Raw genomic sequence first — 27,053 nt, 5'->3', positions numbered from 1 at the left:
TGTTTGTGCTCTGTTCAGACATGGGGAAAAGCATTCCAAGAATGTGGGGTTTGTGTCAAGGTCATTCATGATATCAGACCATGTCTGAGTTTGTGGATATTACTATAAAAAAATGACTGGCCTGGATTTTGCATAGTTAATAAGCAACTTTATCCAGTAAAGCTGCCATAAGCTCAGGCCCATATACTTTCCATTCTCTGGGCTATGAGGTTTTTTTAATGATGCAGATTTTTTAAATGATGCAGGGTCCATGAATATTCATGTTGTGACTATTTCTTTCTCTAGACATTTTTATACAGGAGAAAAATGGCTAGAAAGAACTTCAATGATAGCTTTGCTCAAAGTACCACAATAGGTGAATATTCAGAAAAGTAGTAGGTGGGACTCTAGAAGAGGAGAGAGGAAAAGTGCATTTGTTAGGGAGAAGCTCTTTATCTTTTTAGCCCGGAGAGTCTTTGAAGAGATTTCTCTTTTCTTGGGCCAGGCTAAGGCCTGATGGTTAAGGTAGCTGGATTCCATATGGCCAAGTACACATGAGTGTTGCATCTGGCATCTTGAAGAACACACTGGGCACATGTGCAGGCACACCCAAGGTCCTGGAGAGAAAGAGATGGAGAAGGGAATGCGGCATAACCATTCCCTATAGGAGTGCTTTCTCCCTTTCTCTCGCTCTGTGTCAACACCTATAAAGAGCTCAGAACAGAGCCCTGCATGTCATAAGCACTCAATAAGTGTTAACCCTTTTGGTTGTTATCATGGCATTAATATTGCTATGGGAAGGGCAGGATCAAGTCTTAGCAGCTCCTTATGTATAGATGATTCTGGCCTTTTGAGGGCAAATGCTACAATCTTGTTTTTCCTTCACTCTTAGCCAGCTCAGTCATTATGAAGCTTCAGCCTTCTATACCACTCCCCAACCACAATGGTTAAGCTCACTCCTTCCTATTCTTGGGCCCTGTGATGGCCACACCATTTTTTTCTTTGAGATGCCGCCTTACAGTCTTGACAGATGATTCTTTTATTGTATTAGAGATAATTCTCCTCTAATTGGCCCAGTAATTTTAGTTAATGCACTTCTCTGACATCTTAGTAAGTTTATGCTGGGGAATTTATGCTATGAATGTGTGTTTAGGAAAATACAAACAACATTTTAGTTTATGATATTGTCACATAACAACTTCATAAATAATATATAATTATTTGTAAGTTGTATTTATATATTTATAATCTGTGTTTATAATTCTGTGCTTATAATTAATCATTCCCATAACACTCTTTAAACAGAGGTAGAGTAAGTACAATGTATTCTGGGAAGAAAAATGAAAGGCCTCCAATAGGTTTAGAATTATCCCCCAGACCCCTGACTGCTAAAGGTGGAAAGATTAATAAAGTGTGTTGGAAAGGTAGCAGTAGGTTGGAATAATTTGTTGAGGGCAGATCATTTGAGCATTTGATTGGTTGGGAAGTATAGATATGGTGAATAAAGTACAAGGCATTGGGAGGGTGTATGGAATACACTGAAGATCAGTTACCTGTCAAGAGAGAAGGTGAATCTGCACATTTTTGTCTTGAAAGAGGTTTTATATGCAAGAATCACAGATTTTAACAGTAAGAAGGGCATGAAATTACTCAACTCAGGGCCCTCATTTTATAACTAGAACTTGTCTCTCCCAGTCCAGAGTACTCCCCTTAGAACATCTTGTCTTCTTGCAAACTTACCACAAAAGGGCAATAACTATTATTTTCCCTAAATTAACACAGAAATGTTCTTAGTGTCCCACAGCTGTTAGTTTTTTATCTCTGTAGCCCTGAGAGACTCAGGAGTTATTTCCCTTCTCACAATTTCGTTTATATTGGAAGAATTTCACAGTTGATTGTGAGTCACAGTTCATATCAAGAACCACTGAGCCTGGGAACCAGCAGTTAGCTTAATGGCTATGTCGCTGGACTCCCACGTAGTTGACTGTGGTTCGTGTCCTGGACCTGGTGGCTTAAAACTCACGCTGGGCGCATGTGCATGCGTGCCCAAGATCCCGAGAGGAGAATGGAGGAGAAGGGATTGCGGCGTGACCATCCCCCCTGGGGGGTGATTTTTCGCTTTCTGTCTCTATGTCTCTCTCTGTCTGTCTGGCGAGCCCATGCGCCCTATAGCAAAAACCTCCCCGCCCCCCCAAAAAAAGAACCACTGAGCCTGACAACAGAGTGAGGGAGGTGGTAAAGGTTGAGTGCACTGCAGTCTTGAGCCTCATAATATAGAAGACACAGGTGTATTTGGCCTTCACACACTGCTTCTAGGTTATCTCACTGTGCCTATGGTCTCCAGCCACCTGTATGTGGCTTTCTTTGACTAGCTCTTACTCCAGAGTTTCAGGCTTGTACAACTTGCTTCCTTATTAGACACCTCAACTGAATGAGTTCAGAAGCCAAATTCATCATATCTAATATGTTCATGCTAATTTTACCTCTGAATTTCTTGTTCCTTTGTTCAAGGAGTAGTACCTCCGAACAGAATAGAAAGTTGACTGTCATTTTATATTCTAATGTCTACTCCTCTATGATATCCAGGTAGTCTTATCTATTCTATTTTCTACCATTCTCTACAGTCTGCCATGTTTTCTCCACTGGTGCTGCCTTAATTTATCATCATCAACTTCTTCACAGACCATTATAGCAGCCTTATTAACTGACTTCTCTGCTCTCGGCCTTACAAATGGCACTCTCTTCTCCACACTGCAGCCAGAGTGAGGTTTCTAAGATGCCAGTTGGATTCTCTCATTTCCTTGCTTCAAGCCTTCAGTGACTACCCTATTCTCAGGATAAAGTCCAAACTACAGAGTGGACTCTGGCCAGACTTTCCCACTTTATTTCTCAGTGTTTCTCCATTTGTCTCCAGAGTGTTAGCCATACTCAGCTATGAATATAAGAAAAAATACATTTTTTTTTAGAATGAGCTGTTCTCTCTTGGTCTTTACTACCAGAAATGTTCTTTTCTGTTCCTCCCAGTTCCCTCTGTTTTTTGTGTTTGTTTGTTTGTTTGTTTTTCTGAATAACTTATACTAGTCTGTCAGGGTTCAGCCTAGTTTTAATTTCTTCTACGAAGATCCCCTTGATGCCCCAAGACTGAGTTAAATGCCTTTCCTATGGTTCCAGAGAAGTTTGGATGATCTATAACAGAGCTTCTCAGAGTGTGATCCAGGTACCTGTAGAGGTTCCCAAGACCTTTTTAGGGGGTCCACAAGGTCAAACCTATTTTCATAGTAACACTAAAATGTTATTTGCCTTTTTCATGTTCATTCTGTTGAGTTGTCAGAAAAGTCAGGACATATTTTTTCTATGCAAAAATGCATCATGACTTTTTTCCCCCCTTTTTTTTTGAGAGGTTTTTGCTACAGGGCCCATGTGCTCACCAGCATGACAGAGACAGCAAGACAGAAAGTGAGAAATCATCCCCCAGGGGGATTAGCCACACCACAATCCCTTCTCTTCCATTCTCCTCTTGGGATCTTGGGCATGCGTGCACACGTGCTTGGCATGAGTTTAAGCCACCAGGTCCGGGACTTGAACCATGGTTGACTACATGGGAGTCCAGCGACATAGACATTATATGAACTGATGGTCCCCAGCTTGACTTTTCTAACAACCCAGTATTTACAGAGGAGTTTTTCAGAGTCTATGTGGCATGGGATACTGTATTAAATTAAATGCAGCAATAAGAATGGGAATTCAGCTGTCTTCTATTAAGTCAGTCATAAGATTTGCATATAATTGAAAGAATGCCCTTATTTTTTGTTAATATTCTGTTATTTTTGTTTTTCATTAATAATACACATTTGAAACTTCTATAATAATTATTGATATACACATTTCAAAAAAAGCAAATGTTCTTTGAGCCAAATGTTCTTTGGGCCCTCAGTGATTCTTAATAGTCTAAAGGAACTCTGACCAAATATTTCAGAAACACTGATCTTTATTATCACACATATTAATGCCACACATATTATATTTTCGTTCAGTATCATAAACCCTACTGTGTGTGCTCTGAACTCTTTTAAGAATCTGGATCATTTTAATGTGAGTCCCAGGTCCTAATACAATTTTTGATACAATAAGGCTTTAATAAATAATTTTTTAAAAAGGACCTAATATACATGTGTGGATGTTTGGGCACACACAAATGGAGTTCAAATCCCCCAAAAGGCAATTTAATCTTTACTTCAGCTGACCTAATGCTGCTCAATTTTAATGGCATACACAGTTGGCTAAACCAACAGTACTCTGAAATTTTACAGTATTCTTAAAAACTCTAGTTCTGTTTTTTTTTTTAAATCTCCAGAAATATTGTATAAATGATGTCCATGAAGCTTTTAAATGGACAATAAGAGCTCTGTGTTTCAGGAGATGCCATCTAAGGTCGTCTTTCTGGCTCAGCTATTTACTGATTACTTGTTACTAGTCAAGTACTTAAACTTTCTGAGTCTTAGTTTTCTCACTTGTGAAAAAGGAGGGCTTTGAACTAGATGGATTATAACGACTCTTTGTTTTGCTTGTTTGTTTTTGCCAGAGGGTGTGTGTGCTCACTGGAGAGAGACAGAAGATCAGGTCTGTGCTTCTACTCTTTATGGAAATTCCTTTTATCTTTTCCACAAATACATTGACTTATTTACTTATGTTATTATTTAAAAAAATTTTATATACATTCAATCACATTATTTAGCTTACAAAGTGAACATTTCAATATGTGAACATTTCTCCCCAGTCCAGTTGATCAAAATATCTTCAACCGATAACACCACACCTCCCATTGACTTATTTATTTTTTAATTTAAAAAATTACTTTTTATTCACTTATCTCTTCCATGAATGAAAGAAACAGGGACAGAGAGACAGTTATAGTGTCTTGACGCCACTATCCACCCCCAGCTCCAGCCAGCACAAAATCACGAGCACATGGATCCTGGTGTACTCAGGAAGGTCTCTGGACATGAACATAGAACCTGCCCAGATGGGTCAACCTCACAGAGAGTTGTGTTACTGCTACTGCACCACTATTCGGCCTCCTGCAAATATATTTAGATAATATTATTTTCTGTCTTCTTGACTCTAATAACAATGCACTGAGATGTTACCCTCTACTGACTCATTGCTCTGAAGTTCTCTGGCAGAAAGTTGGCTGTAGGTTTTTCATTCAGTATAATAAACTCTCCACATGGAATTTAATTTTTTTTCTAAAAACAGTAATTTTGCTATGACTAAAGAGTTATATGTTCCCTGGAGGAAATTTTGAATATGTAGCTAAAAAACAACTCGATATTCACCTGTTATCTTTTGAATAATGTTAGTATTCTGCAAACACTCTCATCTAGCCATGTGCATGCCTGTTCCAGATACTTGATTTGCAAGGAGGTCTTACTAATCAGGAAAGCATTTAAAGCTAATCTAAATACAAGATTATAGCAACATTTTCAATTCTGCACATCAGTGTCAAGGAGTCAGTCCTTTTCATTAAAACTTTATGGACATGTCAGGAAATGTTGTTTATTAAAAATGATTGATTAACCCCAACATGTTGGGGTGAGACTTTGAGCTACAGAAAGAAGAGAGAAGGAATGAGAAGAGAAAGAGAAAGGGAGGGGAGGAAAAGGAGAGAAGAGGAATGAAGAACAAGGGAGGGAAGAAGAAGGGGATGAGAAGAAATAAGGAAAAAGAGATACAGTAGTTAAGAAAGAAAGAAACAAGAAGGAGTGAAAAGAGAGCACAGAGTATAGGAAGAATGAGCTAAAATGGGACCTTGATAGAAATGGGCAAGTTATATGACAAGAGGTGAATTCTCATAAAAGCTGGGGAAATACTGGACGGCAAAGGATGTTACTGTCTTTCTCTTTGTGGACCTCATGAGTGTGAGTCTGGTTAGAGAGAGTATAGCATAGCTTGGACTCTGGAACAAAACTATTTTAATAACCATTTAATACCTTTATATGACCTTGAATAAATGATTTAACTCTCTTTGCCTTTGCCACTTCATCTGCACAATGGGGAAATTCATACTGTCCAGTAATTTCTTAAGGCAGTAGAAGAATGGCTGTTAGATAGCACTCAAATGTTGAGTACATTATTTATAATTCTGGATATGAAACATTTACATTAAACTATTGAACTGTGATAATCCTGAATTCTAAGGTATGAGCATCTTAGGTTCTCATTTGAGACTTAGAGGCAAATAAAGATGATCTGATCTGCTCATCCAGTACCTCTTGAGGACTGGGGAGACTAGAGGCAAGCTCTCACCTGGAGGAAGTGAGCGAAACTTTGGGACGGTCAGCCTATCTAGGAGTATGTCCAACTTCACGCCTCATGGCTGCAAGTATTGAAATGTCATGACACATTTTTACATAGAAAAAATGCATCATGACTTTTTCTCATAACCCATTATTTGAACTTGTCTGAGCTTCAATGTCTTCCCTGTATTAGAGAGTATGGAATCTTATAGTTATTGTAAAGAGTACATAAGTGCTTCCATATAGTATGTATTCAGTTAATATTAAGCTTTTTGCTAGTTCCTGTTTATTCCTAATTCTTTTATTCATGTTTAATTTTACTACACTTTGATGACATTTATCCCAATCTTGTCTTGCCCTTAAAATGATTCATCATTTCTTTTTATAAACATATAGAGAGCAAAAAAGCTCAAAGGTTCTAGAGCAACACCTTCTCATCATGAGAGGCAAGGATATTTCTAGAATTTTCTTTCTTCAGCCAAAAACACTGTCAAGAAATTGTGAATTCACTTCAGTTTATTTCTTCTACATAATACTAAGTTTAGGACAGAACTTCCTGTCTGGTCAGTTTGGATAGTAACATTCCATGCCCTTTTTGCTCTCTTTCCTACTGACAGCCTTTTACCTTTATTATGTGACAATTTTAACAGGAATATTTTTATATTCTAAAGCCATCTCATTCAACCTTTAGAAAAGAAGCTAAGGTATTTCAGCATCTTGGTGTTTTTTGTAATATCAGAGTTAATACTGCCTGAAACCACTTGATTTTTCTCTTTGATTTTTGTTTTAAAAGCATGCACCATCTCGTCTCTTCTGTCAATCACTTGTATATATTGTATTGGATTTTGTAGGTAAGGATGTGGGTAAATGAGTGAGATGGTAGAGTTCAACTTACTACTTTTAACTCCTTAGCATTTTGTCTTGAGCCTCTGGATCTTGGTGTCCTATTAGGTACACAAATAGGTGGTCAGAAAAGGTAAATTGCAAGTCCCATTGTACAAAAGTCTAAACTAGACATTTCATATAGGAACTCTGCGTATAAGAATGATGTACAAAAATGGAAAATAAATAAATATATTGGTAAATATACACATAAGACAGTATTGTATAGTTTTATTTCTAAATAAAATTCTAACTTTACTAGTCTTCACAGTCTAAATAAAGCCTTGCTATCAATAAGAGGATTGCGATGGGTCCAGCAAGTGGCATGATGGTTAAGATGCTGGATCTCACATGGCTGACCATGGTTCGAGTCCTGGATCTGGTGGTTTGCTTTCTCTCTTACTCTCTCTCTCTCTCTCGCTCTCTGTGTGTGTGTGTGTGTCTGGTGAGTGCATGTGCCCTATAGCAAATAATTCTTTTTTTAAAAAAAAGAGGATTGTGGTGTCCTCTAGCTTTTACTCATTGGTATCCCCATTGGTAATATAAAGACTGGCTCCAAAGAATGTGGCCTATTTTAAAAGTTAAAAGTTAAGTCAGCTTCTTCTTCGCTGTTTCTTCTTCTTCTTCTTTTTCTTTTTTTTTCTTTTTTAGTTTTGCTATAGAACATATTCATTCATTGGAAAGACAGAAAGTGAGAAGTCACTCCCCCAAGAGGGGATGGTCACACTGCAATCCCTTCTCTTCCATTCTCCTCTCAGTATTTTGGTGCACACACATGCACACACACACACACATGCACACACACGCACACAAATGTGCATACCCTTTGGGTCTGGGACTAAAACCATGCAGTTGGCCATAGGGAATCCAGCCACCTTAACTATCATACCACCTGCAGGCCCAAATTAGATTATCCTTACGTAATAAAGGAATTATTAATTAATAATTATTCTTAACCAATAAAGGAATGATTAATTCATAATTATTCTTAATAAAGTAATACCATCCCATTTAGATTCCTGGTAGAATGAGGAATGGTGTGACATCTTGCTGACCGCAGGGTGAGATGCTGCCTGGCCCACTGTGCCCATTCCATGTTGCCCCATTGTTGATGTGAGGTGGAAGCCATGTCTCTCTCTTTAATGTCTAGAGCAGATGCTGCCACCTCTTCTACTGGGGCTATGTGGAAAGTGTTCATGCCAGTCTCTCCTAGCACAATGCTGTAGACTTATTGAATAATCAAAAAAGTTTAAGTGATTAAGATAAAAGATCAAATTGGAACTTAGAGATTTGGAATTACTTTTTAAAAATAACTTACCGGGACCAGCAGTTAACGTAATAGCTATGTTGCTGGACTCCCACATAGTCGACCGCGGTTCGAGTCCCGGACCCGGCAGCTTGAACTCACACCGGGTGCGTGTGTGTACATGCCCAAGATCCCAAGAGGAGAATGGAGGAGAAGGGATTACAGTGTGGCCTTCCCCCCTGGGGGGGGATTTCTTGCTTTCTGTCTCTCTGTCTGTCTGGCTAGAACACACGCCCTATAGTAAAAACCTCTCCAAAAAATAAATAAGTAAATAAATAACTTACCAAAGCCTGCTTATTATCAGGTTTTAAAATGTATTTTCTTTCATAGTTCTTACATAATCCCAAGATAAATAATACTATCCCCATCTAATAGGTATGTTTCTTTCTCTGGTCAAATTAAAATAAATGAATGAATAAAAAATTTAAAAAAAGAAAAATCCAATATTCAGAGACATTAAGTATATTATTTGCTTACACCTGGAGTGAAATTTAAATTTGGCTAGTTGTAGCAACTGTTCTCTTAACATTATCCACACTAGTTCATGATGAGCATTTTCTTTTTGTAATATACCTGCTCCATCCCTCCACAATTAATCCTCATTAAATGCTTTTCAGTGTCTGATTTTTTTTTTCATGATAGAGTATGTTTGTGTGCTCATTAAGGAGAGCAGGAGAAAATACCCTTGACATGATATTTTTACATCACAGTCTCCTTTCCCCAGTCTTCCTGTTCCTCAAGATCTTGGGTGCCTGTGTGTACATCTGCTGTGTTCTCATAATGACACGGGAATCTGAACACAGTCAGCATGTGGCTTCTAGTACTGCAGTCTAGTATGCTAGAGAAAGCACCATCTATGCTGGTCCTCAACTTCTAATTTTGTCAGAGACATAGACAAGCTATTAGATCCGCTGGCCTTTCATAATTGCATGTGTTGCCATTGGGTTTAGGAACTAAATCTGCTACCTTCTAGCCATAGAGGTTTGGGCAGGTCTCTGTACCTCTTGGGACTCTCTATTTTTATCTTTGAAATGGAAGTGACAATAATACATACCTCACAGGGTCATTATAAAACTTTAATTTAAATCTATTTTATATAAAATACTTGAAGGCCAGCAGGTGGTGTGGTGGTTAGAGCACCAAATTCCCACATAGCCAACAGTGGTTCAAATTCTGGACCTGTTGACTTGAAAATCATGCTAGGCACACGTGTGCACATGCCCACAATCCCTGTGTGGCCATCCCTCCCCAAGGGGGGGATTTTTCACTTTCCTTTTCTCTCTGTCTCTCTGGTGAGCACACATGCCTTATGGCAGAAACATAAGTAAGTTAATTAATTAAAATAAAATACTTAAGGGGCCGGTAGGTAGTATAGTGGTTAAGGTGCTGGACTCCCACATGGCCAACTGTGGTCCGAGTCTTAGACCTGGAAGCTTGCTTTTTCAAGTTCCCTCTCTCTCTCTCTCTGTCAATTTTTAAAAATAAATCAATTAAATTAAATAAATAATTCTTAATAAAATAAAATAAAATACTTAAAACAGTTTCCTGTACACAGTGAGTGCTAAACAAAGGCGACTTATTTCCTTACAAATGATTGCTAGAATTGTTGAGATGTGACCACTCACTAAATCTTTTAAACTTGGAATACGAAGAGGTACATCCTTTTTGGGACTAAAACCATGCAGTTGGCCATAGGGAATCCAGCCACCTTAACTATCATACCACCTGCAGGCCCAAATTAGATTATCCTTACGTAATAAAGGAATTATTAATTAATAATTATTCTTAACCAATAAAGGAATGATTAATTCATAATTATTCTTAATAAAGTAATACCATCCCATTTAGATTCCTGGTAGAATGAGGAATGGTGTGACATCTTGCTGACCGCAGGGTGAGATGCTGCCTGGCCCACTGTGCCCATTCCATGTTGCCCCATTGTTGATGTGAGGTGGAAGCCATGTCTCTCTCTTTAATGTCTAGAGCAGATGCTGCCACCTCTTCTACTGGGGCTATGTGGAAAGTGTTCATGCCAGTCTCTCCTAGCACAATGCTGTAGACTTATTGAATAATCAAAAAAGTTTAAGTGATTAAGATAAAAGATCAAATTGGAACTTAGAGATTTGGAATTACTTTTTAAAAATAACTTACCGGGACCAGCAGTTAACGTAATAGCTATGTTGCTGGACTCCCACATAGTCGACCGCGGTTCGAGTCCCGGACCCGGCAGCTTGAACTCACACCGGGTGCGTGTGTGTACATGCCCAAGATCCCAAGAGGAGAATGGAGGAGAAGGGATTACAGTGTGGCCTTCCCCCCTGGGGGGTGATTTCTTGCTTTCTGTCTCTCTGTCTGTCTGGAGAGAACACGCGCCCTATAGTAAAAACCTCTCCAAAAAATAAATAAGTAAATAAATAACTTACCAAAGCCTGCTTATTATCAGATTTTAAAATGTATTTTCTTTCATAGTTCTTACATAATCCCAAGATAAATAATACTATCCCCATCTAATAGGTATGTTTCTTTCTCTGGTCAAATTAAAATAAATGAATGAATAAAAAATTTAAAAAAAGAAAAATCCAATATTCAGAGACATTAAGTATATTATTTGCTTACACCTGGAGTGAAATTTAAATTTGGCTAGTTGTAGCAACTGTTCTCTTAACATTATCCACACTAGTTCATGATGAGCATTTTCTTTTTGTAATATACCTGCTCCATCCCTCCACAATTAATCCTCATTAAATGCTTTTCAGTGTCTGATTTTTTTTTTCATGATAGAGTATGTTTGTGTGCTCATTAAGGAGAGCAGGAGAAAATACCCTTGACATGATATTTTTACATCACAGTCTCCTTTCCCCAGTCTTCCTGTTCCTCAAGATCTTGGGTGCCTGTGTGTACATCTGCTGTGTTCTCATAATGACACGGGAATCTGAACACAGTCAGCATGTGGCTTCTAGTACTGCAGTCTAGTATGCTAGAGAAAGCACCATCTATGCTGGTCCTCAACTTCTAATTTTGTCAGAGACATAGACAAGCTATTAGATCTGCTGGCCTTTCATAATTGCATGTGTTGCCATTGGGTTTAGGAACTAAATCTGCTACCTTCTAGCCATAGAGGTTTTGGCAGGTCTCTGTACCTCTTGGGACTCTCTATTTTTATCTTTGAAATGGAAGTGACAATAATACATACCTCACAGGGTCATTATAAAACTTTAATTTAAATCTATTTTATATAAAATACTTGAAGGCCAGCAGGTGGTGTGGTGGTTAGAGCACCAAATTCCCACATAGCCAACAGTGGTTCAAATTCTGGACCTGTTGACTTGAAAATCATGCTAGGCACACGTGTGCACATGCCCACAATCCCTGTGTGGCCATCCCTCCCCAAGGGGGGGATTTTTCACTTTCCTTTTCTCTCTGTCTCTCTGGTGAGCACACATGCCTTATGGCAGAAACATAAGTAAGTTAATTAATTAAAATAAAATACTTAAGGGGCCGGTAGGTAGTATAGTGGTTAAGGTGCTGGACTCCCACATGGCCAACTGTGGTCCGAGTCTTAGACCTGGAAGCTTGCTTTTTCAAGTTCCCTCTCTCTCTCTCTCTGTCAATTTTTAAAAATAAATCAATTAAATTAAATAAATAATTCTTAATAAAATAAAATAAAATACTTAAAACAGTTTCCTGTACACAGTGAGTGCTAAACAAAGGCGACTTATTTCCTTACAAATGATTGCTAGAATTGTTGAGATGTGACCACTCACTAAATCTTTTAAACTTGGAATACGAAGAGGTACATCCTTTTTTTTTTTTTGAGAGGGTTTTTTATAGGGCACGTGCGCTTGCCAGAAAGACAGAGAGAAACAGAGACAGAAAGCGGGGAATCACCCCCCCTCCCCCCCGCCGGGGGGTATGGCCACGCTGCAATCCCTTATCCTCCATTCTCCTGTCAGGATCTTGGGCATCCCATATGCATCTGGCATGAGTTTAAGCCACAGGGTCTAAGACTTGAACTACGGCTGACTACATAGGAGTCCAGTGACATAGCCATTACACCAACTGCTGGTCCCAAGGCAAATCCTTTTTAATGACCAAAAAAATTCAACAGCAGAGGTTGACCAATTTTTAAAAAAAATATATATAGGAAAAAGGTTTGCTTTTTCATGCTCTTTAGAATGTATCTGTCTGAAGGCAGCTAACTTGATCTAGACTGGGTCAAATATCACACCTGATTACTTTGTCCCCTGAGAAATGTAAATCCTTCTAGGGATGAAAACACACACACACACACACACACACACACACACACACACTTCCAAACAACAAATATCAAAAAGGAAAGCAGTTCAGGAGAGTGGCTAAGCTGCCTCCTGGGAACCAAGAGTCATCTCCTCAGCAATTATTAAACTGAGTCATGTTCATCTGTAATTGAAGCACTGGTAGAACAGGCTTAGTCAAGCATGTAACTCTAAATTTTTTTGTTTAAATGTTCTGTAAGTTTAAAAGGAACTTCATAGTAATCTTTGCATGCTACAAAAAAGTGTTTCTTATTAAGTCTTTAGCCTCATCACAAATCCCTTTTTAGAAAAAAAAAAGGAACAAAAATTAGTGAATGTGAAGGTGGGAGGATTTAGAACTTTGGGAACTTTATCTCAATGCTAAGACTGTAGGATTGGGCAGAAATGCTGCTTCTCCTTCATGAGAGTCTGATGCGTCTAGGAGTACAGTTTGTAGCATGAGATGTACTCTGTCATTGGCCAAGTCACTCACTTTCTCTGACCTCAGTTTACTTATCTGTAAAATGATCATAATCAGATCACCTTTCAGAATTGTGGTGACAACATATTTATTTTGTACTGTGCATCTTTTTTCTCTTTAACATAAATAACTGTTCATTTCATTTTGTTGTAAACATCATATAGTCCCTCCTAAAATTACTCTTACACTTTTAACTCTATAAGGCAGGGACAAATATCTTGTTTTTCACTATATCACTGTTTCCTGGCCCCAGATCTGGCACAAGGAAGGTCTTCCTTTCTTCCTGCCTAAGCATGACATCATTGCCAGAGGGCAAAGGTAATCATCCCTACAGCTTTTATTTAATCAAACAAGACTTCTTATACAGTAGAAGAGGAATAGGTAGAAAAAAAAATGAGTATTCTTAACTTATCACAAAAGTGTAGCTATTTATACTACTTGACTTTAAATGTTTCCTACAAATGCAATTGTCAAATGTATGTTAGCCAGCTGAGGGCTCTAGCAAATCATATTTCACAAGCCAGTAAGTATCTGTTGTGTGCAGTTTCACTGGGCTTCTTAGTCTTTAAAGAGATTGATGCTTTACAAAGTTTAAAAGTAAGCTTTTTAAAGAACACCTCATAAAGGAACTTCCAAATAACAAATATTTGAAAATTGGAGGCATGCTGCCAACTTGTAATAGCAGGGCCAACCGCTGTTCGATTTTCTCCCAAGTTTGATAACTGGGATTTCTTCTGTGGATTGAATCTTGGCTTGCCTCCAATGAAGAGTTTACAGAGTCTCAGAGTCTATATCAAATATGAGTACCATGAAGGATCCACCCAGAGGAAACATTTAAGCCATAAGAGGGGCGAGGAGGACTGGGGCTTGTGGACTGGGTTACTTTCCATGTGCCACGGGACAGCTTGGCAGGAAGGCACAGAGAAGCCTTGGGAAAAAAAAAAAATCCCTGCTTCTCCTAGGTCAAATAGCTTTGTTTTGCTATCTGGCTGGGCTATACAGAGAGGTACATCTGGGTCTCATGGGTTTTTCGCCTAATCTGCATCTCACAGTTTTAAGCTAATTATGCAATCATGGTTCTATTAGGAAATCTGACACACATGTTTAATACTCTGGCTAAGACTAACCTTTTATGAAGTATCAATGCATCCACATAAGCACACAATGTTTGTTTCTTTGAGGAAGAGAAGATAGTAAATAGTTATAATTTGTGATATTTTATATAACATCTTTTACTAATTGTCTTCTTGATATAACTAGTTGTTTCTAAAATATTTTACTTCCTGACTTAATTTTCTTCCCCAAACAATTTATATATACAGACAGAACAACCCAAATCCAAACTCAGTAGTAAATAGTATAATATTTAACACTATAAGTACTAGAAGATAGTATCTTATCTCATGTTTATAAACTATCTAGACTACTTTTCTGATCAACGTTCACAGATAAAACTGATGATACTTTTGTAAGACCTCCTAATAAACAAAGGATCTCTTAATTTTTAATAAAAATTTAACTGTGAGAGTGTAAAGAATTCAGACTTGAGTTATAACAGACTTAGTTCTGCTTGTACATTTTCTATATGCATCTAAAAGGACCTATAGTAAACATCAAGTCAGATATAAATTTGTAAAATATTCTGAGCTCTAGATTATCTATCAGAAAGAAGAGTTTGGGGGAATGATCTTTTGAACAACTAAAGGAGTTGATGAAGATGAACTGAGAAGACGAAGTTTGACAGTGGATAATTTCTACTTCTCTCAGATTTATGGAAATGAAGGAAAGGAGAAAAGAGCAGACAAATTGTTATTCTAAATATATGAGAGAGAGAAAAATAAAATAACTTGGCATAAATTCCTAGTATTTGGGAAAAAACCTATAATATGAGAAAATTAGGAAAAAAATGATTTGAATGACAGTCATAAAACCTGTCATTTTTTGACAGAAGAATGTCATTGTTAGAAGAATGAATTGCATGAAATTCATAAACCCCTCTTTTGGACACATTGTCACCTTAACTCGAGGAAAGTTTTTGAGTGATGACTAAAAGGAACCTCAATAGTATCATTAGTTAAGAGTTGAAAACTAGTACTTGAGAATCTATTTTATAGATTTTAGCTCAGCCAATTGCATTTGCAAAGGTCACAATTTCTGATTAAGAGGTCTCTAATATGATATTTATTATTGGCTTTATCAAAACAAACTAATTAGGGTAGTTTTCTGAAAAATACTAAATGGGAAGTTTTGCATTTGTGAAATCTAATTATGATGCACCTTCTTGGGTATGATTATCCTGAGACTTGGCACAATAGGGGTATTTCCAATAGGGAAAGCTTTCAGTAGCATTTATTAACATGGGAAAAATATTACATACCACCATTTGGGATGACCGGATAAGCTTCTTACAGGTTAACAACACACCAGAGCATGGTAGGACAGTCTGATCTGACTTGATGGGCTTCCATGCCCACATCTTTGCTCTATCCCCCTTTTAAAGTATGTCTGAGTGTTATTTGAATGGATTTCTCTTAACCACTATCCTAAATACTATTTTATATTGTTCTAATAATTCTTTTGAGGCAAACCAGTTGCTGAACTAAAGGATTATGAATCTTAAAATACTATCTAGGAGAAACCTTAATTTAAAAAACCTAGCTTATGAGAAGCATGATAAAGAAAATGAATTTTCACCTATTTTAACCTGATTCTGTTATACTGAGTAAGATATTAAAAACGTTCATAAAAAATAATCAAAATGCAGATCTGAGGAATGGGTTAAGTCTAACAGGGAAATAGCATCCCAAGGCATCTCCCTAAGTACAAATGTGGAAGCCTGCTCTTGCTCCTTATGACCTCCAGGTGGTGCTGTTTACCTAGACATGGAAAACAGAAGCCTGCCACATTTCCTTTGCTTAGGTTTGTGGCTGGGCTTTCATTTCTTAAAAAATACTTTTTTTTTTTTTTCTATAATGTGTCTTTTTAGAAAGTCAGTAAAATTATGTAATTATTATTTGAAAAGAAGCAAGATTATAGTGATATGTGCTTCCTAGCCAAGAATATTTTTGTCCAGACATACCCTAAATCAGGTGTTACATTTGTTCATTGGTCCCACTCTTCTACCCTTCCTTGCTTTGTGGCACCCAGGACCGGCCACAGATATTTGAGCTGTCGATAGAAATAATCAAAGTACTTTTAGACCCTTATATGATTTTAAAATAGTTTTTTAGTTCAGCTAAGGCCACTCAACTCCTTAGGCTCTAATTAAAGAGCACTATCTTTGCAGGAATTCTGCTTATCCCCTAAAGTCAATGAGTGTTCCTAGTAGAGCTGACCTGACTTTTTGTCAAGGGGATGCTGTCAGACACCAGAAGTGTTTTGATGTTTTGAGGTCACCTGTACAGTGACACCCCACAATGGAATTCAAATTCCTCAGGACGGTGTTCCTAGGAAAAAACTGAGCACAAGTCATTGACAATTTATTTCCCATTTTGATAGATTTCAGGGCCAGAAAGAGTGGAAATTTCATCAGAACGAAGATGGACTAGGATGAAAGTATAGTGGTACTGATTTCATCATGGGTGAAGCTTGGCATTTTTAAGATTGTTTTTTTAAAAAATAACCAACTAACATGACTTTCTGGTCCTTTCCCCCCCCCTTTTCTCTTACAAGGGGTTTGTAAACAAACTAGATGAATTCATTCAATGGTTAAATGAAGCCATGGAAACCACTGAGAATTGGACTCCCCCTAAAGCAGATGGTCCTTTTTCCCCCCCTTTTCTTTTCTCTTACAAGGGGTTTGTAAACAAACTAGATGAATTCATTCAATGGTTAAATGAAGCCATGGAAACCACTGAGAATTGGACTCCCCCTAAAGCAGAGACGAATGGCCTTAAACTGTACCTGGAGACACACTTGGTAAGGCAAGATTATTTTGCTTTGGCTGTTAAATTTAATAATTTTGATATGCTGCTTATTTGTTTATGGATAGTATCAACTTTATAAAAAATAATTTTATGCTAATGACACCAAGTTTTAATGGGGTAAGCTACAGAAGCTGAAAATTTACACATATCTCAAGTAATTTACTATGAAATCTAAATCATTTGTATTTCAAGTTACTTTTTCAAAGATTTTTTCAGAAGGGTGAGTCATTATTTTAAAAATACCTTGGAAATTTTACTTATTCTCCAAATGACAATTGAAGGTTTTTTTCTTCTTAGAAAAATAAATGAAAGAGATAATTTTGATGACCATTCTAAGCTTTCTAGAATTCTTGTAAAATTAATGAACCTCTCATTATCAAGAGGGTCTACTTTATCTGTTCTACACTGGGTTATTTTAATAAAATATTTAAAACGATGATCTCCATCATTTTTGCTGCTGTGTGGGTTTTTCAGCATATAATTAATACAACTGTCATTACACTCGTCCCTGTGCACAGGGAAAAACCATGGAGGGGAAGTGGAAAACACTTGGATGAATATGCTTCTGAATATGTTAGGAGCAAGAATTATAGACTGAGGGACATTTGATGAACCTCATGAGGTTTTTACTGAATGCTTCAAATGGCCGATATCAATTATGAAGGGGTGGAAACCAAGTAGTGGAGTGTGATAAAGCATGAAGAAAAAGCACGTTGTCATAGGAAATGAAAATTCAAGCTTTAAGGATCTCATTTTTATTCCTTTCACTGATAGCATAAAATTGACAAAGGCAGTGAACATGAATCCTTGGGTACCCAACTGTGGGGTTGATTTTCTGCCCCTCTTACACACGCAGAATTTGGATTGGGTAAACATCATGTGGGAGTCCTACACATGCAAGTTCACAGGGTTTTAAAACTGTTCTGTTTGTTAAGTGAGAGAGAGAAGGGAGAGACAGAGAGGAGAAATGAAGGAAGAGAGAGAAAATGTTTTAGTGTTTGGTTTTTATGTTTTGCAACATATTTTATATTGTGGTAAGAAAAATAGCCTCAAATTTCTTCATGCAAATAGCATAGTGGATGATAAAGAGTGACAAAACTGTGTGGTACAGGATGAGAATATTGCTTCCCTTTTTAGAGACCTAGGTTGATGGTGTGTGAAAATGCCAGTGACCTTAATCACCTCGCTTGTACATGGATTTTTAAATACTGCCCTTAGTACTCAATTCCCTGTTGAGTAGAGTTTCAATTTTTTTTTTAAAGAGGGCATTTCATAATAGCAAGATAAAGATATTCAGTGCTTTATAATGTAAATTGTATTAATTAGAATGTCAACTTTTCACTGGCATTGTTCTGACAGAAATTCTAATCTGTGTTTAAACAGGAGTATATGAACTTTCTTTCACATTAAGTGTGCTGTCTTAATTTCTCTTGATTTAATATTTTATGGAAAACACACATTGAGTTTTTGAGGTCCCAGAGGGCATGGGTGCATACAGAGCACGTTAAGTCTTGGTTATTTCGAAAGTGCGGCTAGGAGAGTATGAACCAAGGTTTCTTTCCTTTTTGGAAGTTGAGTGCCGTGGTCACTTTGTAATCATTGTGTGTTCCAGTTCTCAAATCGAGTATTACAAGGTTCCTTGAAATTCTTGTGTCAGCCTCTACATCTTATTCCAATGCTATTCACTAGAACTTTCTGTGATGATGAAATACTCTTATGTCCTGTACAGGGGCTATCACTGAGTGATACTTAAGGACAATTAAGAAGAGTCACTGTTATACTGCATTCTAAATCTATTACTGTTTTTTTGTTTGTTTGTTTGTTTGTTTTGAGAGATTTTCGCTATAGGGTGCGTGCGCTCGCCAGACAGACAGAGACAGAGAGACAGAAAGCGAGAAATCACGCCCTAGGGGGATGGTCATGCTGCAATCCCTTCTCCTCCATTTTCCTCTCGGGATTCTGGGCACTCACACACATGCGTCCAGCATGAGTTTTAAGCCACCGGGTCCGGGACGAGAACCGCGGTTGACTACGTGGGAGTCCATCAACATAGCCATTACGCTAACTGCTGGTTCCCTAAATCTATTACTGTTGATACAGACTGTAGCTCAGACATCTTTCAAACAAAATCTACGTTTCTCTGTCTCTACATTGTCCTCCTGATCAATATTGTCCTACTTTGTCCTCCTGATTGATATTGTCTTTTGCATATTTTTCTTATATTTCCTTACTGTCATGCTGAATTAATATTAAGTTATTCTATCCAAAAGAAGAAAAAATATCTACCTTCTCATAAAAGAAAGTATGTGAGTAAGCACAGAGATTAATATTTCTTAGTTGACTCTCCATAAATCATTACTGCTCCTGAGTGGGCAAGTGGTATTTGCAGGATTGTCCAGTAGTAGAGTTGGCTATATGATTTTCTTGAAACATCTATCTAGAATTTATTTAACATTAAATCTGCAGATGTGCAAGATTATTGGATGAATCTCCCATGTTCCAATAATGTGTTGGAATAGCTGGCACCCTCCCATATTAATTACAAATAAAAGCAAATTAAAAAAAAATAGCAAATGTAGTACATTCATATTTTGATAATAATTCAATTATTTTCCATGATGGTAACCAAGGGTTTTTACCAACACAAATCAATTAAAGCTTTACAATACCTTTATAAGAGATATGAAGTAATTTTATTTTAACTGTAAGAAATACTGTGAAATTGCAATGATACATCAATGATTTTCCATGATAATTAATCATCTGGTTTCAACCTGGTTGCTCCTTTCAAAAATAAAATTTCTATCTTCCTAGAAAATGACAAATGACATTTTCAGGAAAATGTCATTCTACAGAGGTACTTTGAACATATCAAACCATTCCACTTTCCTTGAGAACCACTTTTAAAATAGTATTGTATAGGGAGCAACAAGTGGTATAGTGATTAAGGCACTGGATTCCCACATGTCCGACTGCAGTTCAAGTCCCAGACCTGTGACTCAAAATTCATGCCAGGCATGCATTCGTGTCCAAACTCCTGAGGGCAGAATAGAGGAGAAAGGATTGTAGTATGACCATCCTCCCCGTGGGGTGATTTCTCATTTTCTCTCTCTCTGTATCTCTCTGGCGAGTGCATGCACTCTCCCACAAAAACCTAAAATAAATTTTAAAAAAATTAAAAGTATTGCATAGATGTTCTTGGATAGACCTCCTTTTCTTATCTATTCTCTCATCTCCGTCTTCTTCTTACAACTTCTTTTTTTTTTCTTTTTATTTAGAGAGATTTTTGCTATAGGGTGTGTGTGCATAGACACAGAGAGAGATAGAGAGATGTAAAGCAAGAAATCACCCCCCTCCCGGGGGTAGGGTGGGGAATGGCCATCTACAATCCCTTCTCCTCCATTCTCCTCTCGGGATTTTGGATGCACATGCACACATGCCCAGCATGAGTTTTAAGCCACTGGGTCTGGGACTCGAACTGTGATTGACTATGTGTGAGTCCAGAGATGTAACTATTACAACATCTGCTGTTCCCATTTACTACTCTTTATTTTATTTATTTATTTTTTTGAGAGGTTTTTGCTATAAGGGCGCGTGCGCTCGCCAGACAGACAGAGAGAGACGTAGAGACAGAAAGCGAGAAATCACTCCCTGGGGGGATGGTCATGCTGCAATCCCTTCTCCTCCATTCTCCTCTCGGGATCCTGGGCACACACGCACACGCGCCCAGCGTGAGTTTTAAGCCACCAGGTCCAGGACGCGAACCGCGGTCGACTATGTGGGAATCCAGCGACATAGCCATTACACTAACTGCTGGTTCCCCCATTTACTACTCTTTTTTAAAAAGTTTTATTGAAATGTAACTGACTTATAATAAATTATATATTTTAGAGTATATAATTTTATAAGTTTTGACACTTTTACAAATATTTACATCTATGAAATGGATACCACATTTAACATAGTGGATATATTCATCACCTCTAAAAGCTTCTTCATAATATTTTGTAATTCCTCCTTCCTGTTTCTCTCCAGCCTCTCCTTAATCCCTAAGCAACCATTGATCTGCTTTATGTCACTATCAGATTAGTTTGCACTTTCTAGAATTTTATGCAAATAGATCAAACAATCTGTCCTCTGGTGTGTGTGTATGTGTGTACGGAGGGGTGGGTTTCTGATTTCTTTCACTCAGCATACTTATTTTGAGATATGTCATGTTGTGGGACCAGCAGTTAACATAATCACTATGTCGCTGGAATCCCATGTAGTTGACTGTGGTTCGAGACCGGGACCCAGTGACTTAAACTCATGCTGGGCGCATGTGTGTACGTGCCCAAGATTCCGAGAGGAGAATGGAGGAGAAGGAATTGCAGTGTGGCCATCCCTTCTGGTGGGTAATTTCTCGCCTTCTGTCTCTCTCTGTCTTTCTGGCAGGCGCACGAGCCATATAGCAAAAACCTCTCCAAAAAAAAAAAAAGAGATATGTCGTGTTGTATCTATCACTTCATTCTTTTTTATTGCTGAATAGTATTTCTTGTATGGATTCACCACAATTTGTGTATCCATTGACCGGTTAATGGATGTTTAAGTCATTTTACCTGCTACCTTTTTTTAGCTAAAGAATCAAAAGTCATCAAAAACTACAATTGAGTAGAAGCATAATAAATAGAAACACAGTAAATAGTTCTTGGCTAACTATTTCCATTTTTTTTTTTAACTTTAAGAGATCTATAGTATCTTCAGAGTTAAAATGTTCTAAGAGTAAAGCAGCAGAACAAGTCAGCAACTTATCCTTTTAGAGATTTCATTTTACATCAGTTTGCTCTCCCAAGTCATTTCTATGCATACTTTAGTCACCAACTGGGCACCACATTATATCAATTATTTTCAGGAAAATAAATGCTTTTTTATTTATAAATCAGGTGATTTTTTATTTATAGCCAATCCGAGTTCCAATATGGGAAAATAAAGTCAAACTAATATCAGACAATTACAGATTTAGGAAAAAGAACCAACCACAAGGGCCTAGCTTATACTTGGGGAGTTAATTTGTGTAGGCTGTATCATGTTTTGTTGGACAAATACTAACCAACTGCACAGAAGAGTCTTGAAGAAACAACATTCTTAATTAATTTTGATAAATGAGCAACAAAAGGGAAATGGTGACTATGAATTCAAGGTCATATATGTCAGGCACCTGTGAGTACTAACCAGTTATTTAGGTGCTAGGAATGTGTGATGAATGAGCTTGATATCTTTCTTTCAGGGATTCTTCAGTCTAAGAGTGGTAACCATGAGTTATGTGTACTATAGGTACAGTAGTTCCCTCCTAATGCACAGTTTCATTTTCCATGGTTTCAGTTGCTAATTGCAGTTAGTCAACTGCAGAATGAGATTTTTAAAAATACATGATAGCTGTACATATTTATAATGTACAATGTGATTTTTCAGTACAAGACTGTGACGTATACTGATTAAATCAGGGTAATTAGTATACCCATCAGCTCAAGCATTTGCCGTTACTTTATATTAGCAACATTCAAAATCTCTTTTTTTAGTTACTCTGAGATATATAACAAATTAGTATTAACTATATTCACCCCACTGTATCTTATAACACTGAAAGTTGTTCTTATCTGTCTATAATTTTGTTTCAGTTAACCAACATCCATTCTCCCCTCCCTAGCCTACCCAGCCTCTAGTACATTCTTCAGCTCACTACGTTTATGAGGGCGTTTCTTTTTCAATTTCAACATGTAAATGAGAGCATGTGGTATTTCTCTTGGTGTTCCTAGATTGTTTCACTTAACATAGTGCCCCTAGGTGCACCAATTTAACCTAAAATGACAAGATTTCTTTTTTTTTTTTTTTTGGAGAGATTTTCACTGTAGGGCGCGTGCGCTCGCCAGACAGACAGAGAGAGACATAGAGACAGAAAGCGAGAAATCACCCCCCAGGGGGGATGGTCATGCCGCAATCCCTTCTCCTCCATTCTCCTCTCGGGATCTTGGGCACGCACGCACACGCGCCCGGCGTGAGTTTTAAGCCACCGGGTCTGGGACACGAACTGCGGTCGACTACGTGGGAGTCCAGCGACATAGCCATTACGCTAACTGCTGGTTCCCAAGATTTCATTCTTTTTAATAACGAAATAGTAGTTCGTTATATATTTAAAATACACGTATATGTATACATTTGGTTATTTAAATTTTACATACACATGTGCACACACACGCATCACATTTTCTTTACCCTTTCACTTGATAATGGGCATTTAGTTTGCTAATATTTCAAAAATATTAAATAAAAAATTTTAGAAATAAACAATTCACAAATTTTAAGTTGATCACAGTTTTGGTAGTATAATCAAGTCTCATTCCTTGTTACTTCCTGTTAGGCATTTGGTATCCTTCTCAGTTATTAAATTTAAAGAATATAGCACATAGGGACCAGCAGTTAGCATAATGGCTATGTTGCTGGACTCCCATGTAGTTGACCACGGTTTGAGTCCTGGACCTGGTGACTTAAACTCACGCTGGGTGCATGTGTGCGTGTGAGTCCAAGATCCTGAGAGGAGAATGGAGGAGAAGGGATTGTGGCGTGGCCATCCCCCCTGTGGGGTGATTTCTCCCTTTCTGTCTCTCTGTCTCTCTCTGTCTTTCTGGCGAGCACATGCACCCTATAGCAAAAACCTCTCGAAAAGAAAAAAGAAATGTATTAGGGCCAGATAGTGGTGCAGAGATAAAACGTGACTCTGTAGGGCATTCCCACATGGCACTGTTTTTGGTTCAAGGCCAGATACCTCCCTGAGTACAACAGGCACAAGCTTGCCCAAGATAGGAGCTGCTGAGTCTAGGGTTGGATCACAGCATCAGGTCTCTACCAAGGCTCTTGCCCCCCTGCCTCTCTTTTTCCCCTCTCTCTCATAGAGTAAATAAACAAACTCTTTTTTTCACATATTGTCAGACTATTTTTGATAGATATTGTACCAATTTATACTCAGCAATGCATGAGAATGCATATTTCTGCATATTCTTGCTGAGTATGTTATCACATTGGTTGCCCTTTGTCCTTCTGATAGTTACAGATAGCATGTACTTTAATTTGCATTTTTTATTTTTGTATTTTGAGCGGAGCTGAGTACATCTCCCATTTTTCTCTTTAGAGAACTATCTGCAAATAATACTCAATGAACATTCAGGTTTATTTTAATACTTGTTGAGGGTTTTCTCCTTGTCCCATTAATATCTACTAATACAAACAACTAATGGGCTTCATGTAATGAGTGATTGTCCCACTGTAGACACAGCTTTTACTCTAGGTACTTCAACATGAGTGAGATCCATGATTGTGTGTGTATGAATTTGAGTTCATGACTTTAAAGGTAAATTTCTTAAAAATTTTATTATTTTAATTTGCTATTGGACATGCATGCAAGAGAGAGAGAGAGAGAGAGAGAGAGAGCGAGAGAGAGCGAGAGAGATCCAGTTCCTTAAAGTGAGAAAGCAAGGCATCAGGTCAGGAACATGAACCATAGTCAGCCATGTGGGAATCCAGTTCCTTAATATCACATGCTACCTGCTGGGCATTAATTAGGGGGTAGTTTTTTTTTTTTTTTTTGAGAGAGAGTTTTTGCTATAGGGTGCATGTGCTTGCCAGAGAGACAGAGAGAGACAGAGAGACAGAAAGTGAGAAATCACCCCCAGGGGGATTGGCCACACTGCAGTCCCTTCTCTTCCATTCTCCTCTTGGAATCTTGGGCACACATGCACATGTGCCCAGCATGAGTTTAAGCCACTGGGTCCAGGAATAAAACCACAGTTGACTACATGGGAGTCCAGCAACATAGACATTATGCTAACTGCTAGTCCCATTTTTGAAGATATTTTTGCTTTTGGATGCATATGCTCACCAGAGAGAAAGAGACTGAAAGCGAGATATTAGCCACCAGGTTGCAGAAATTGCAGGCCATATTGCAGTCCCTTCTCTTTCATTCTCCTCTTGGAATTTTGGGAATGCACACACATGTGCCCAGCGTGAGTTTCAAGCCATCAGGTCTGGGACTCGAACTGCTGTCCATCACGTGGGAGTCTGGCACCTTAACCATTATGCCACCTGCTGGCCCTTAGGGGTAGACTTTTTTTTTTTTTAAAGAATTATTTACTTTCAGGACCCAGCAGGTGGCATGGTGGTTAAGGGGCTGAATTCCCACATGGCTGGCTGCGTTTTGGGTCCCAGACCTGGTGGCTTGCTTTCTTGCTTTCCCTTTCTCTCTCTGTCTTTCTCTGGTCAAAATAAAAAATAATAATAACAAATGGAATTCAATCAATCAATAAATCTTTTTTAAAAAATAGTAAAATAGGGGCCGGCAAGTGGTATGGTGGTTAAAGGCGCTGGACTCCCACATGGCCTACCACAGTTCAAGTCTCAGACCCGGTGGCTTGCTTTCTCATTTCCTTTTGCTCTCTCTGTAGAGTAAGAGTTCTTACTATTTTAAAATTTGGCCAGAGAGAGCCAGAGAGAGAGGAAAGCAAGTTGCCAGGCTGAAGTCAGCCATGCGAGTCCAGTACCTCAACCACTGTGCCACCTGCTGGACCCCGTGTAGACTTTTAAAGCATGTATTTCTGAGCTTTGTTGCTCACTTTACCTGTAATTTGTGGTGGTTGCCACAAGATGGCATAGGAGTGCCAAAAATCCTGCAGACAGTGCTACTGTCTTGGTTCTGTGAAGTGTTTGACAATTTTTTCTTATTGCATCATTATCCTAAATACTTATTTTAAAAATTGAATTTAAGTAATGTGTCAGATAACAAAAATTTTAACAAAGTTGTTTGCATACATTTGCCTTCTTTATTTGATATTAATATTATATCATGTATCTTATTAAATAGCTTTCGTTCATATCAAAGGAAAATCAATATGTGTCTTACAGAGTTTTCAGCATACAAGAACATTTCCCCATATACTTAATGGTTCTTTTTCTTTTGCTTGCCCTCTGTCTCTGCCTCTGCTCTGTTTTTCATTCCTCGAATTTAAGAGGTGATAGAATTTTCTTTTTCCCACTTCCTGCTGCCCACTTCTCTCTGCCTACATTTCTTTGTTGAGTTGATAGGCAGCTATGGCCTGAGCGGTTGAATTTCACTAGACCAGCAGCTGCCATGCCGCTGTGTTGCTCTACTAATGGGAGGCAGTCCTCAGACTTCAAAATGCCTGGCCTGCTGGGAACCAGCAGTTAGCGTAATGGCTATGTCGCTGGACTGCCACGTAGTCGACCGCGGTTCATATCCCGGACCCGGTGGCTTAAAAAAACTCACGCCGGGCGCGTGTGCGTGCGTGCCCAAGATCCCGAGAGGAGAATGGAGGAGAAGGGATTGCGGCGTGACCATCCCCCCTGGGGGGTGATTTCTCGCTTTCTGTCTCTATGTCTCTCTCTGTCTGGCGAGCGCACGCGCCCTACAGTGAAAATCTCTCCAAAAAAAAAAAAATGCCTGGCCTGCCTGCCACCTTCCTCAGCCTCATTGAGCAGGGATGGTGGCCTCATAGGAGCTTTGAAGTTCCATTTGCTTGTTCCCCTTGATTCCCATCGGTTTAAGGCAAGTAGCTGAGAGTTTAGTAGGGAGTAACAACATTACTTCTCTTGGGGAGACTTGCAATACTCAACTTCCAGCCTTAAGTTCTTCCTTTGATGGCTCAGGGATAGAAGGGTCTGTCAAGACTTTGTAGCATGCAGGCATTTTGAGTTGATACCTGGGACAGAGTATGATGGTAGGAGACTTAGTTTCAACACATGAAAGTCCTAAACCACATTTCTTTGCTCATATATCTGTAAATTAATTCTGTTCATCTAAAGACAGCTAGTATTGTCATCCCTTTTCAGTTAAAAACGGACCTCTGCATTGTTTAAAGC

The 27,053-nt window shown here is 38.3% G+C and overlaps 1 protein-coding gene across 1 annotated transcript in view; it reads left to right on the top strand.

Annotated features, from left to right (window-relative positions):
- AKAP6 (A-kinase anchoring protein 6) overlaps nucleotides 1-27,053 on the top strand; it is a 400,528-nt gene that overhangs the window by 112,560 nt on the left and 260,915 nt on the right. Inside the window, exon 4 of the mRNA XM_027773404.1 lies at nucleotides 17,017-17,139. Within this exon, the coding sequence (XP_027629205.1) occupies nucleotides 17,017-17,139 (123 nt within the window). The remainder of the gene's footprint in view (nucleotides 1-17,016; nucleotides 17,140-27,053) is intronic.

The sequence above is a fragment of the Tupaia chinensis genome, unplaced genomic scaffold, assembly GCF_000334495.1.
Source record: "Tupaia chinensis unplaced genomic scaffold, TupChi_1.0 Scaffold000350_1, whole genome shotgun sequence".
NCBI classification, from domain to species: Eukaryota; Metazoa; Chordata; class Mammalia; order Scandentia; family Tupaiidae; genus Tupaia; species Tupaia belangeri.
The sequence above is the reverse complement of the archived record's forward strand: the minus strand, read 5'-3'. Positions and strand labels throughout refer to the sequence as shown.